General features: G+C 35.0%; 2 protein-coding genes across 6 annotated transcripts; both read right to left on the reverse strand.

The window, feature by feature from the left end:
- Positions 1–1,544: 1,544 nt before the first annotated feature.
- LOC138340554 (uncharacterized) lies at positions 1,545–6,704 on the reverse strand. The gene is made up of 8 exons (XM_069292364.1): positions 6,584–6,704; positions 5,147–5,231; positions 4,656–4,774; positions 4,401–4,484; positions 3,563–3,709; positions 2,595–2,703; positions 2,396–2,515; positions 1,545–1,921 (listed from the first exon to the last, which is right to left on the reverse strand). The coding sequence occupies exons 1-8, from the start codon at positions 6,686–6,688 to the stop codon at positions 1,848–1,850; spliced, it is 843 nt and encodes a 280-aa protein (XP_069148465.1). The 5' UTR covers positions 6,689–6,704; the 3' UTR covers positions 1,545–1,847.
- Positions 6,705–7,877: 1,173 nt separating this feature from the next.
- Positions 7,878–15,037, reverse strand: LOC101267507 (WD repeat-containing protein 26 homolog). Of its 5 annotated transcripts, none has more exons than XM_069292457.1 (7): positions 14,635–14,968; positions 13,424–13,467; positions 13,252–13,310; positions 11,067–11,963; positions 10,031–10,132; positions 8,624–9,253; positions 7,878–8,262 (listed from the first exon to the last, which is right to left on the reverse strand). In XM_069292457.1, exons 4-7 carry the CDS (start codon positions 11,862–11,864, stop codon positions 8,038–8,040), a joined length of 1,755 nt encoding a protein of 584 aa, XP_069148558.1. In that variant the 5' UTR covers positions 11,865–11,963; positions 13,252–13,310; positions 13,424–13,467; positions 14,635–14,968; the 3' UTR covers positions 7,878–8,037. The 5 variants fall into 5 exon arrangements, with proteins under 5 accessions (XP_069148558.1, XP_069148559.1, XP_069148560.1 ...); XM_069292458.1 differs by having other exon boundaries at positions 13,252–13,331; positions 14,635–14,965; XM_069292459.1 differs by lacking the exon at positions 13,424–13,467 and having other exon boundaries at positions 14,635–14,965.
- Between the last annotated feature and the right edge of the window lie 471 nt (positions 15,038–15,508).

The following is a 15,508-nucleotide window of genomic DNA, read 5'->3' on the forward strand; positions in this document are numbered from 1 at the left end:
CACATAAAAATCAGCAAAATCTACGTTTACCTGCTTTGGAGCTCGTTTGAACTTGAAAATTCACTCGTTTTCCCAGTAGAACGAATTTGATACATTGCCAACGTCTTAAGGGACGTCCATGAAATTTTTTGGTCATTTCGTTTCAAAAATTTTGATCACCAAAATTCAATGGATTATAGCACACGAAAATTTAAAAAATCTGCGTTTACTTGCTTTGGACTCATTTGAACTTGAAAATGCACCCGTTATTCCTGCGGGACGAACTAGATACATTGTCAACATCTTCACAGATGTCCATGAGAAATTTTGGCCATTTCGTTTCGAGAATTCCGAATCACAAGAAGTGGTTATAACACACGAAAATCGGTTAAATCTGCGTTTACCTGCTTTTAGGCTTATTTGAATTTGAAAATGCGACAATTTTTCCTACAAGACAAATTGGATACATTGTCAATGTCTTAATGAACATCCATGAAAAAATTGGTCATTTCGTTTCACGAATTCTGAATCACAAAAAATCCATGGACTATAGTATAAGAAAATGAGTAAAATTTGTGTTTACCTTCTTTGGGGCTCGTTTGAACTAAAAAATGCGCCGTTTTTTTTGTAGGACGAACTGGATATATTGCCAACGTCGTAATGGACACCCATGAAAACTTTGAGCCATTTCGTTTCGTGAATTTCGAATCACAAAAATTTCATGGACTATAGCAAACGAAAATCCGCGAAATTTGTGTTTACCTTCTTTGGGTCTCGTTTGAACTTGAAAATACGTCTGTTTTCCCCGCGGGATGAAATTGATACATTGCCAATGTCTTAACGACATCCATGAAAAATTTCGGCCATTCTATTTCAGGATTTCTGTATCACATAAATTTCATGAACTATAGCACACGAATATCGATAAAATCTGCGTTTACGTGCTTTAGGGCTCGTTTGAACTTGAAAATCCACCTATTTTCCCTATAGGTCGAACTGGATACATTGCCAGCGTCTTAACGGACGTCCATGAAAATTTTTGGCCATTTCATTTTGGCAGTTCCGAATCACAAAAATTTCATGGACTATAGTACATGAAAATCGACAAAAACTTCATTTAACTGCTTTGGGCTTGTTTGAACTTGAAAATGCACTCGTTTTCCCTGCGGGACGAACTTGATACATTGCCAACATCGTAATGTACGTCCATGAATAATTCCCAAAAACTATTAAATTTATTTAAGAATTATAAGGTTCAACAATGTTAACTAAAGAATCTAGCAAGTAATTTATATAAGATCTGTTAAACAAATTCATAGCATTGGCGTGCTTTTGGCGTATAATCAGATACTTAAGGCGTAAGTCTTACGTAACTAAGCCCCGCACTTTTAAGTCTAGGGGCATTTTGCTATGGCCGCACCATAGATCCAGTCCTACCAGAGTTTTTTTAAAACAATGATGCCTACTATTATGTCTAGAAGCAATTTTTCTCTATTTTCAAAGTCTCTTCATTTCTTTCAGATTTGATTTTGTCTATCTAAGAACATACATTATAAATGCCCATCTGATAAAAAGATATCAATATGTTGATTTATATAACATTTTCAGTTTTCAACAACTGAGCAAAATTGACAGCAAAATGTTTCATATTCCTAGGTTTTGTTACATAAACCAATGAATAATACATTTTCTTCTCTAGAATAAACTTGGGTATTGTTCTTCTAGTGCTACAAAACCACTGGGGATAAAAACAACTTGTTCATAAACATAATGTTGATCTGCTTTGTTTGCTAAAGCTTTTGCCTAGATCACCAGTGATCTGCAATTCAGCTTTGCCTGAACATATCAGTAGTGCAATGATTCGACGTTTAGCGCACAATAGTTCTGCTGTTTTTCTTTGTAACAGATTCAAGAATCTTGTACATCCATCCATCTAGCATGCCTATTACACAAAACAAATACCATGTTCGTCAGTATGTTCGACTACATGTTGAAGATCTCTGACAGGCTTATAACAGTTGGATTTCTTCTGCAAAAAACAATTTGCGAGGGAGGGAAATGCCAGCCAAGAAAAAGACTTTAAGATGATATAAGCCAAAAGCATCAAGTGATTTGTCAATTCATAACCGGTAAGACTTCTTAGTAAGTGGTAATGAAGAGAAACTATCCCAATCCAAATCCATCATTGCGATAATATCAGCATAAAAAATGGCATTCTACTTTGAAAACAGGAAATGACATCATAACCTAGTCACTCAAAATTTCTCACACCAGACATTGCTCAACATTTTGCGTGCACCTGGGGAAATGATTTTCACTTCTTCATGGATATTCAAGTCAAGAGCAATTGGTTCAATTAAATGAGGAACATTTCGACTAGTAGTGTACAACAAATTATCAGGGAGTTACGGCAAACCTGTCAAGGCAAATGTACCACCCAAAACTGCACAGAGCCGAGTGATGAAGTGCAGAAAACTGCGACGTTCTTCTCTAATGGTCACGGTAATTGGTGACAGATCATATAAGAAGTATACAGCTGCATAAAGCGGCAAAAGACACTCAGTGAAAGATGAAATACAGCAAGAGGAAAAGGGAGAAGGAGAGCAGAGACACACCTGGCCATGTCCGTTCAAAATCATGGATGGGAGAAAAGTACTCCGTTACAGAAAATTGATTTGTTGGTAAAACTTCTTTTGATATATATCTATACTCAGTTGGAACAACCTACATGACAAAAAACAGAACGTAAAAATATGGAAGCACGAGAACACATCCAAAAGAAAAAAATCATTGTGATTCAACACTTATCTTCCCAAAAAAAATCACAAGGAAATCCAATTAAGCCAACCTGGATGCATGTTTCAACTAATGTTCCTTGTCAACACTGTTTGATCGTGTGAACCGTCACATCTAGTCTAATCTTGTTATAAAGAAGACATACCTATTTCAAATCTACAAAACACTTCCTCACATCTTCATTTTTTACCTTTATCCAAACACATAGAAATAATTATGTTGAGTGGCAGTAAAACTTGAACAAAGCCCTCTTTATTTTGTAAATTGTCCCATCTAGGAGTTTAAGTTTCTAGAGAGGAAACACTTTATTTGTTTATTTTCAGATTCGCCACCCTAAATGGTGAGGTTACTGGTCCAACGAATAAAATAGTGGAAAAGGCCACTGCTGGCCCATGGGACAAGATTTTGAAAGAAGAACAAATCTGCTATTTTTTTTTTCACACTGATGGTCAACAGTTGCAGATATTTAGCCGTGGTGAAGACTAAGATAATTAGGTCCCTACATTACAGAAAAAGAATGCAGGTTAGGACTTTAGTTCGGTTCGTATATCATACGCCACAAAATAATCCAATCAAATTACAGAAGCATGCAGCCATAAATACAAGTTTGTTCTTTCCATCACTTTAAGAAAGTTGCCCAAGTTTGTTTATTACACCACTTTAAGAAAGTTGGTCAATGCTCCTTATGTTCAAAAGGAAAAAGATAGAAAGAAAGAATGGTCAAGGCTATGTTGAAACACTCTATGCAATGTATTCATAATAAACACTAAATTAGATCTTCACAAACCTTAATGTAATATTTGAATGTGCCACTTGTTCCACGCAGAATTCGTGATGTTCCATCTAGCGGGTTGTGAATACCTGGATATTTGGGCCCAAATGATAAATCATGGATGATATGGCTTACATTGACATGAGTAGACTTTTCAAAAATCTGCATTTCCAAAGGATGAAACTAAGAGTGAGCAAATACTCTGGAAGAAGAGAAAAAGTATTACTTCAAAAGCTATTCTCTGAACGCTGCTGTAAATGCAACCTTTGAATAGAACTTCATGTACTTCAGAATATGGATTAAAATAAAAATGAAAATCAGCTTCTGCACTCAGACCAACTTAGGAACTATGGTATTGCTAATTTCTCTAAACTTGTTTCACAAACTATCTAGAAACTTACTGTACAACTTACTTACTATGGTATTGCTAATTTCTCTCTACTTTTTTTCACAAACTATCATAGATCAAAATACAAGCAAAATCAGAAAAGTAGCTTTAGAGCAATCAACCTTTTGTCATGCATAAGCTCAAAATAAGTAGCAAGTTTGATTGAATCAGAGCTTTCACTTTACTTGAACCACCAATATATTACTTGATAGAACACTGGAAGCTGACGGAAAGAACTGTCTACCTCTCCCACTATCGGGAGGGTTATTGATCTAGTTTCTTAAACAAACTCTTTTAAGCATCTTCCAACTATACCGCCCTAATTTTAAGGATCACAACTGCTTACACAATTTGACCTGATAGATATCTTACAATAGGACAGAGTTCAATGCAATAGTGCATGCTTTCCAACAGTTATATGTATTCTCATCAAATCTATAAATATAAAATATCAACAGAGCTGACCATTTGAGCAACAAAAATGTTCAACCCATGAACGGATAAATGGAAATTCCCAGCAACCCGCTGGACATCTAATACTCCATACACCTGCACGCAACAATGTAGGTATCAGTTGGTGCGACACTGCTATAGCGTATAGTTAGCCAAAGTGGCAGCATATTTTAGGCCCAAAGTGAAAAGGATACCGGGGGTGGGGGCAGGGGGAATGGAATCACAGGTATGAGAACAAACATAATACAAAGCAACCAAAACAAATACCCTGCATCCTTCCCCATCAGCCAATGCTTGCTTAACCTTCTTGATCATATTCTGAGATTCTTCATCAATGCCCTGTAGATGGATCTTGTCTGAATCTTCATGATGTTCTTTGTGCACATCTGGTAAAAATTGTTACTTAAAACCATGTTATCAATTTGTAGGAGACTAATACTCAGTTGTGTTATGCAAGCTAGATCACAAACTAATCAACTGATATATCCATACAAATGGAATTTCTCAAGTTATTTGCGCTTTGTAAGTTAAATCCATTTATCCGATTCCAGAAAGACAGGATTTTGATAAAAGTCGCTAAGGTTTAACCAAAGCTCTTTATATTTGTCAAGAAATTAACATTAACATGATCAACGGCAAAGGCCACACTAAGCAGGTTAAGGCAAAAGCATACCAGCATACAACTTGGACTTGGATAAAGAGCAGCAGAGAGTTAAACTAATGCTACTACCCAAATGCAGAAGAACCAAAAGCATTACCATGTTTATGAGCTTCACGTTCCTTCTCAACAAGGTCTGACAAATACTCAGTGCCAGTGATATGGCCATCACTGTTCAAGCGAAGCTGCAAAAACTCTCAACCTTAATTACCGAAAAAGGCATGAAAAAAGAATATGCTTGGGCATGAATCCACTATAGAGTATAGACTGAATCTGAAAATAAATGCGAATTTGTAGAGAAAGAAAATTGCAAACACTTTAAAAATGAAATAGAAGACAAATAACAAATATCTTCATAATTTGCTTCAGTGTTACAAAGCTTGCAGGGATAAATTCACTAGCCTAACAGAATGAAACTGGGAAGGTGTCGATGCCAAGGTACACCTATTCAGATTTGTAAGATTTAAGACTTCCAGAAGTTCAAGCCTGCTAATACCAAGTTAAAAAAGAATGAGAAATGTTGGGTGAATTACACTGACATTCTTAATTGCCAGATACAAAAAAGAGACCAGGTAGGGAATTATAAAAGTGTCCTACACATTGTGAGCATTGCATTTTTTATATGAACTGTTAACGGGAAATACAAGAAAAGTTAAAATGTCCATCTTTTTAACCTACATCTCTTTTGTGTTAGTTAACTTTTTCTTTTGGCTTTTAAGATACAGAGAATTTTTCTTATAGTATCAATAGCATATAAAGATCCACTTTAGAAGGTAGGATGATGATAAGTAATTTTGAAATTGTAACAGAGGATGAGGATAAGTAATTATGACAAACTAGAATTGGCATCAAAGTATCTTACCCACAATCGAAGCATGCACAAGCAATGCTGCAAGTCATAACCATCAAAACTGGAGAAATGTTATGTTTGTTAAATTTTTACTATATAGTACTGATGACTAGATTGCAAGTTTTGGATACAATAAAATCAAACTCCCCCCTCCGGCCACCACCCATCCGCACACAGACACACACACACACAAAAAGAACAAATGACTAGATAACCAGCAAATTTAGAACATTCTTAGAAGAAGACAAACAAAAACAAAAGTGAAACCCAAAAGTATAGTAAAAACAGAGCAATCCTTTTCTTCTTCCATTTCCCTGACACGCTCAAAAGATGTAGAAAAACAATTGCTATATGACAAACTAGAAATAAATGTTATGTTAACAATACTTTTGACTGGAAAGGCACCAGAACAATGGTGTTGACTGTTGTAGGTCTGATAACATTATAACAAATTGATTCATCCCATAAAACTTAGTCTAAGGCATAAAAGTTTCTTTAACTAGAATCCAACAACATTAACATTATGATCCTAGTCTCTTTTTATTTAGTAAGAAACACAATTTACTAAAACACGTAACGATCTAACCGTGTTATGTGATGTTCTGTGCCTGTAGTACAAAAGATTATCGTTTAGTTTTCAGTTCAATGAGCAGCAAAATTTGTTATTAGTCATAATAGACCAATTACCTTCCATATGTTTGTATCAAGATCTACTTCATGCTTCCCCGACATATCAATAGCATCCACACTAAGAACTACCGAAAAGAATAAATTGATCAACTGCCGAAACATTATGTAAGAAATATTCACAAATAACAAATCGGACGTCCATGAAAAATTTCGATTGTTTCAAAAATTGCGGTTCACAAAAAATCAATGAGCTATAACACATGAAAACCGGTAAAACCTGCGATTACCTACCTTGAAGCTCGTTCGAACTTGAAAATGTCCTCATTTTCTCTGTGGGATACACTGTTACATTGCTAATGTCTTCACGGGCATCCACGAAAAATTTCAGTTATTTTGTTTTTGAGAATTTCGGATCACAAAAAATTTATGGGTTATAGCTCACGAAAATCAATAAATTTTGCATTTATTTGCTTTGAAACTCTTTTAAACTTAAAAATATCTCTTTTTCCTGTGGGACGAACTAGTACATTGCTAAGGTCTTGACAAACATTGATTAAAAAATTTGGTTATTTTGTTTTAAAAAATCTGGATCACAAAAAATTCATGGACAATAGTACATGAAAATCGATAAAATCTGCATTGACCTGCTTTGAAGCTCGTTTGAATTTGAAAATGCATCTGTTTTCCCCGCGGTATGAACTATGTACATTGCTAAGGTCTTAATGCACGTCCATAAATTTTTTTGCTCATTTTATTTCAAAAATTTTTGATCACAAAAATTCATAGACTATGCGTTTATCTACTTTGGAGCTCGTATAAACTTAAAAATGTTCTCATTTTCCCCGCGGGACGAACTAGGTACATTGCGAATGTATTAACGGACGTCTATGAAAATTTTCGACCATTTCAATTCGGAAAATCTGGATACGTAAGACAAAAAATTACATGTAGGACATGTGTGTCTGTTTGTTCAACTTTATACAAGTTTAAGTGTATATTTGTGCACATCCAAAGTTGAAGAGCATAAATGTGATTTGAAGCCAAGTTAGAGGACGCATTTATGTATTATGCCGATAAAATTTTAAGCTATGAGTATAAATAAAAGAAAATCATATTGAAAGTAGATATAAGTTTCTTCGACTTGAATTGGGTTAAAACCCAAATCAATAGCAGCCCAAGCAAATAATTGATATGTACACGCAAACCTAGGGTAAAATATACGTAGATCTTACCCCTACCTTGACAGGTAGAGAGTTTGTTTACGATAGACCCTTAGCTCATGAAAAGCAAAAACACAAGAAGCAGTAACAACAGAACCCACAGGAATCAACCAAAAAGAGAGAGAGAGAGATGGAGAAGTTCAACATTTATTTCTGAACTGAAAGCAAGTTGTACATTCTTGTTTGTCTTAAAGGTTAAGCTTAATAATGTAAAGAGATTATACATCGAAAGCAACTGGTCATGGAGAGAGATCTTGTAACGACTCACTCGCTCATTCCACCTCCAAGAATTCACGTTCTGCAATGGCAGTCGCCCACACAATTACTTACAGCTCCCTCGTCATTGTGCTTCATCACGTTTGCAGGATTTAAACCCCATATGCGAATGGTCTGATCATCACTTCCTGATGCCAGCATATGAGGATTTGCTGGGTTCCAACTAACACAGTTGACAGTCCCAGAATGTCCAGCTAACTTCCGGAGGAGTTGTTGTGAACATCTGTCCCATATATATACCTGAAATATGGTATTAGATCAAGATCACTTTCTCTCCCCCGGAAATAACATTAAGAAAGTATTCTTTCCACGACAATAAAGATGTCAAAGCATTAAACAAAGGGAAAAAAAACGCAGGGCATTGTCACAGGCTGGTCTTGAACCTTATTCTTTGATTGTTGATTAAAAAGAGGGAAGGTGAAAAAAAACAAAGGAAGTTCTATCCTGGTCATGAAAACGCTGAATTTGGGGTCAAAAACCATCTGAAAAGACGCCTGTCTAATTTGATGATAGTAGAATTGTCAAATTGCTTGAATGTGCAACTAAGCATACAAATCATAACAACAAAAAGATTTGGTTTCTCAATCAACGAAAGAAGTACCTGTGAATCCTCACTTCCACTGGCGATGAAAGCTTGACGAAGTCCACCAAAGCAAGGTTTTATGATGAAGCGTTCTTGCTTATGGCCTTTATAAATGTGTACGAGTTTTATAACCCCATCTATACTCCAGAGATGGATTTCTTGATTCAACAGACTTACCAATACGTATTTACCGTCTGGGGACAATACAAATGAAGTTATTACTTCATCCTCTACAATTATTTTCTCTGTTTTTGATTCCAATCCAACTAACAGTATCACATTATTTTTACAAAGAGAGACCATCTGTTTCCCATCACTTGTTATCCCCAAATCAGCTATTTTAGTAATCCGATGGCCTTTCCAACACCGCAGCTCTTTCCCTTGAAGATCCCACATGCTAATGCTTTTGTTAGTAACACCGCAAAATATCCTTTCCCCATCTGGAGCCCATCCACACGAAATAAAACCAAGACCATTTTTCTCATAAAGACGTATACACTCACCGGAGTCTACATCCCACAGTCTAACGACCTCTTCCAGGCCACAGGTGAGAAGCTGACTATCATCAGGGCTCCATGATACAAAGCACACAGGCTCCTCATGACCAATAACTTTGTGCTTCAAGCATAACCTTCCATCCAACTTCACCTGCAGAAGGGCAAAATAATTGAGAGGTCAACATAAATCGTCAGTCAAATCTACCATTAAAATTTAGTTTTTCAGCAATAACAGCTCACTTTTCCCTTGTTCTCTGAACTACCTACCCCTGGGAAAGAGAACCAGAAAACCCATCTGTTTAGATCTTTTACCAAAATCATATACACCTATAGCAGGATTCTTTAGGTCGGAGAATGAATGTTACACAATGTTTAAATGGTATTGTAGGATAAAATATGAATAAATTGAGAATCATTTGGGAAGCAAGACTTGATCATAAAGATGTATTGGTAAAAATAGCTGAGGATATGGTTATCTCGTTAAGACTAACATGGGAAAGAACACAATCAGAAAGGAATAAGGAAAGATAGCTAGTGTGATGACGAAAAAGAAAGAAGTTGGTATTGTTAGAGTTCTAGAGCGGAAGAGGAGCTACTCTCACTAAAGGTTTATCAGTAATAGAAATGGACAAAGGACTTTCTACTGTCATACTAAAGATACATCAGTGGAATCTACAAAAAAGAAACATTTCATTTGTGGCACAGCATGGAAAAGTGAAGCAAAAATAGTGCAACTTTTTTCTGAAATTATTAGTTAAAGGATAAAGATCATGCAAGAAAATTATGGCACCGGGTGCAAAGAGAGAAGAAATTCAATGGAGAAAAGTTTAATTAAAATAAATAATAAAGGATATAACAAGCATTAGTCAAGAGGACCTTTGATAAAGCAAAAATCTGTTGAGCAATACTTAAGAGCAATTAAACTTACCTCCCATATAATTACTGAACAATCAGCAGATGACGAGGCCAAACACTTCCCGTTATGAGAGAACTCCAAAAACCAGACTTCATCTTTGTGTCCTTCTAATATCTGGTGCACGACAAACAATGAAGAAAGGATTAGAGCTCAGCGTGATCAATAAACCCCTCTCTTATTTCTTTTACTCTCAGCTTTCAATAATTGACTAAACCCCTTCATTCTCAAAAACCAAAAAAATGATCTAAGCCCTTCTACCAATCATAGTCAAATTCAATGATATTATTGTTGGAAGAAGGAAAAAAAGCCTGTGTATGAGGAATACATGCAATCAAGCTCTATACAAGGACACTACAAGAAAAACTCAAACCAAGTCGTCACATATCAAACTTTTCTGCATAATCTGCAAGGACGGGGAAATACATGGGCATACATCCTTTTTGATATCTACGGAAGATAATCAACAACCCACTTCGACAGGTCTCATTCAAATCTAGAACATCTAAACCATGAATCCAATATGAAAGAATGAAGGAAAAGAACAATAAAGTGGAATAACTGTGTAGTTCTCATCTATCGGCACTGTACACGTAGTTTACTATATGAATCTTGGACTTCACATTTTCCCTCCATTCCAGCAAAGGCAAGGAAGGAATATTACAGTATCGTAGAAGGATTATCGTTGAGTAGACAGCAATATGCCTAGACTTCTATCACAGACACAAAAGAGGTCTAGAGTAGATAAAATTTGATAAATTCTACTTATTCCTTATACACATACTTGTACTTTTGCTGAATAAAATATAGGAAAAACACAATCGACACAATGACAGCATAACCAAATATGGAATAACCAAAATTTTACACAATAGAAAGCACAAACTCAACACTTCATCAACACATCACCTCAGACATATCACTGATATATAAACTTAAACACAGATGGAATAAGTTATAAGGTGATTAATAATGCAATTGACAGACAACCAATCCTGGAATGATAATGCTTGCAGGTTAAACAAGTATCAAGACTCAAATATGATCTAACCTGCAAAGTCTGAGATGGAATCTTATCTATTCCACAATGGTGATCAGTGAGCAATGACATGTCATTGCTTAATGAGTTGTGAAGAGAACAAGATCCCAGTTGAAATTCAAGCCCCTGTTCAACCAGATGGATCAATCTTTTTTCGGGAGGCATGACTGTTGTGGGAAACAGTCCCTGCAATTCTTCTAGTAGCTTTGTCCTTAATTTTATTTTCATTATTTCTGGACCTGACTCCCCTGAGACAACCTGTTGTGAAGGTGATATAATACAGAATGAAAGATTGCGGACTCTATCGCTATTTATGCAAAGAGGTGCAATTTCAGTCCTCAATGTCTTCAAAGCATCCATGACTTTTTCTCTGTCTAACAGTTCAAAGAACTTTTGCTCCAGTATCATAAAAGATGCCAACTTCACAATTTTTTCATCCACAAGACCAATTTTATGCAATGTGGCTATACTTTCATCCCATTTCCCATCAAGGATTTGCTGCATAAATAAATTTACTAGAGAGGGGTGCAAAGGTATGCCTGACTCTTCCTCTAGTTGCGCCCCCGCCTTCTTATAGCCAAGAGAATATAACGTCTCGGTTATGATCTGAACTAATTCAACTTTCTTGACTACTCCTTTTCTACCAACAACCTCATCGTCCCCTTGAATTTCCAGAGGACAAACCATCAAGTCACTCAATGGGGAACTTACAGGATCCCTAAGAAATGTCCCGTTCGAACGATCTGCTGATTCTCTAAATGATACTTTCACACGTTTTGAGAGTGGTTCATCATCCTCTGCGCCTCCCATGAAATATATATCTCAGCCCATATATAACAGCAGATGCATAAACAGATCTGAGAGTTGAGATCACGATTTCAATACTTCAAAGGAAAAAAACACGACAACCTGCATAACACCAGGAAAGGAAAGAACATACAATTAATAAAGTTGTAAAGAGCATAACAAGAAAAAAACTTAAATAGAGGTTACTTGCTTTAACGAATAGAAGATATGAAAATGAAATAGAGAAGAAGACGGAGGCGGAGAGGTCGAGGTAGAGGAAGAGGGAGATCGGTGCGGAGAGGTAGAGGTGAAGGTAGAGGAAGAGGGAGACAGGGGCGGAGAGGGAGAGGTGAAAGACACAAACTGATCTAACAAGAGTAAAGGTTAAAAGTCTTCACATACTATTATATACTAAACATTTTTGTTGAATGCACTCTCAAGACCTAAATTAGTTAGACTCGGGTGTGGATATTCAATACTGGTGCGAATCTAAAGGTCATATTCTTCATCACATAAATTTTGGGATTGGGGAATACTAATTCGAATGTGAATATGGGTGTCCGGACAATAAATGTATACTATAACATACAAAGTATATATCTCGATTAATTAAAGCTGTGACACCGAAACTAATACATTAATTCTTTATAAACACCTAATTGTTTTTATTTGTAAAATATCTCGCATAATAGCAAAGCATTTTCATGCTTTATGCAACTATATATATATGTCATAAACCCAAAATTCGAGCCAAATACCTAATCAAACTATACTTCTCGGTCATAGATGTAGTCAAATCACCCAAGGTAAGTTTACCAAATCAAGTGTAGATCCCACACCCATGTCATGCCGACACGGGTGCCAAATCTGCCAGTTACAAATGGTATCTTATGTATCCTCGGAGAAAATTAGCGACCAGAACACCGCTGTCCGCGAGAAAAATTCCTCATTCTTCTAAGGATCTTAGAAAAACGGGGTTGTTTTAAGAGCTCCCCATCATTGCCTAACCCCACAGAAGTTTGCAACTAAGCAGTTTCACTAAATAAAATGCAAGATCAAAAAACTTTTCCTGACCCTACAAGGAGATGCGAAACTAAGGCATGTGTTTGAGAGTGTGTCTGCACACACACAAACACACAAGTTATCCTTTCATCAAACTTTGTCATCAGTGTCTCCTCCTCACTTCATATCCTCAGTAGGGCTAATTGATGCTTAAGTTACACCATACAAGATGTTAAACTATCTATCTTAAAAGAATAGTTAAAGAAAACATCCGAAGTTTATTAGCCACTGTCAACTTGTTAGGTCATTGCACAGCGACTAACAATAGTCTAGTCCGCCCATGCAAAGAATGACTTGAGGACACAAAATACACCCACAATGAGCTGGAGTAGTTAACAATATCTCTCACATTTGAAATGCAGAACTTTACACGAGTTGGCTGCACACCAGAATCAATATTCCTACATGCTGCACAACAAAAGCCATACCCTACATCATTAACAAAATTATGTTGAACAGTTTTGAGCAGAAGAAGGTCAAATGTCTTCTAAAAATGGTTGAATGCCATCTAGAAGATTAACCTGTTAGAGAGATGACATTTTCCTTCTTCTTTTCTCAATAAGACCTGCAACACGGTCAATCATGGGTAGAAATGATTTTCTTTCCTTATGCCAAGTAGGTAAAAACATGTTTTATTTATGAGAGCCAGACAGGCTTGAATTCATGAGCTCTGCTTCCTTTGATACCAAGTTGAAGTGTGTGTGCCGCCTCTTAAAAAAATGAGATCATCTAGACTGGGCTTTTGTATGTGTCTATTTATGTTTGCAACGATGATTAACAATGACAAATTTTCAATAGTTATGCTCCTCTAATTTCCAATTGCATCTAGTATCGCATGCTAAATAACTTAACTTCCACTCCACTTGAAGGTCAAAACATAATGCACACCAGCAACTACTATGGCTAGTGATCCAACTATAGAAATTTGATAAGTAACTAACCAAATAATCCAACAACAGATTTAAGTGTTACATCATCAAACTTAGTGCGATCTATGGTCAGAAAAGGCCCTCACATTGTAATGTCTAGTTCATTAAGGTAAATCAGCTGCTAGAGGCGGAACTAAGATTAGCCTCTAAATCCACTCTTGTGAGCTGCTAGGAGAAGACTTTAATTTACTATTATGCCTCAATCTGGAACTAAGTGTTCACTTCATTAAACTTAAAGCAATCTATTGTCAGAAAAGGCCAACACATTGTAGTTTCCAGTTCATTAAGGTAAATCAACTACCAGAGACAGAACCAAGATTGGAAATTTATGGGATTATACTGAGTATGTTGTTGTTATCGTCTTAGCAGAAGCTACTAGTTCACGTGAAAAGACTTTAATTGACTATTACACCCAATCCTCAACTAAAAAGGATCGGCTTTATGAATCCTCTCTATCCATTTCGCTCCCTTCAATCCCATCTCTATGACATTACTGAGTAAACGGTTTGTTCCGAGCTAATACATAAACACATTTTACTATATACAAACTCCTCAACTTCCTAATAAGCATAAACAATAGTATCTAAGTTCTTCAAAAGCATAATCATTTTAATTGATAAGCAGATTACAACAATCAATTAGTAAATAAAATAAAAAGCCAAATGACAAATAATCATTAACTTCCAATGAATAAATTCAAACATATAATAAATACTTACAGTTACACCAAACTCCCAATATCAATAAATTAAGAATCAAACAAAACACAAATAAATATATATAAAAAAATAAAAAAATATTACCACAACAGTATATCAATAGATTCGCTTGAAATCTCCAACACCCAGAAATTAATTAACGCTTCAGATCAAAATGGGTTTACAAAAACAGAAAAAAAAACTGATTTTGTAATCGATATTACCCAAAACCAATAAAAAAATATTTTAAAAAATTTACAAAAAGTTGTACTTTTCTCCCTTATTTCTCGGTATTTAGATGAGTAACCAAAATATGGATACAAAGAGGTAATATGAAGATAAAAAAAAAAAGAGAATTATGACTGACTGTTCGAAGCTTTTGTTAATGGCGGTTTCAGTTGAAGGGCATATTTTGTTGTGAAGAAAAATGGTGGAGAAGGTGACTTAATTTTATTTTTAGTATAATATATTTTTTGCTATATTTTCACATTTTTTTTCCGAAAACAAACTTTTTATCTTCATAAAAATAAAATAAAAACAATGAATATACCCTATCTTCTCAAACTTTATGTATGAAATTTCACTAAGTATATTATCTCGATAACTTATGCATATCAAAAATAAATAAAATTTTGATAGAAATGTGCAAAGAAAATAAAAATAAAAGTTAATATATCAAATTAAATATATTATTACGATAATTTATGTATATTAAAATAAATAAAATATTAATAAAAATATTCAACGAAAATAAAAAAATTTAAATTAAGTCGAAATAAAGATACTAATAATTTAATTTAATTTGATATTTTAAAAAAAGATATAACTTGATGTTAATTAAGAAGTCAAATTAAAATCAAATGAAAGAAATATTATACTTAGAGATTTATTTTCTAGATTTTACATAATATGATTTAATTTAAATTATGTTTATTTTCATTATTTTTTGTTCATTTTATATATTTCATAATTTTTATTT

Source organism: Solanum lycopersicum, chromosome 12, assembly GCF_036512215.1.
Source record: "Solanum lycopersicum chromosome 12, SLM_r2.1".
NCBI lineage: Eukaryota > Viridiplantae > Streptophyta > Magnoliopsida > Solanales > Solanaceae > Solanum > Solanum lycopersicum.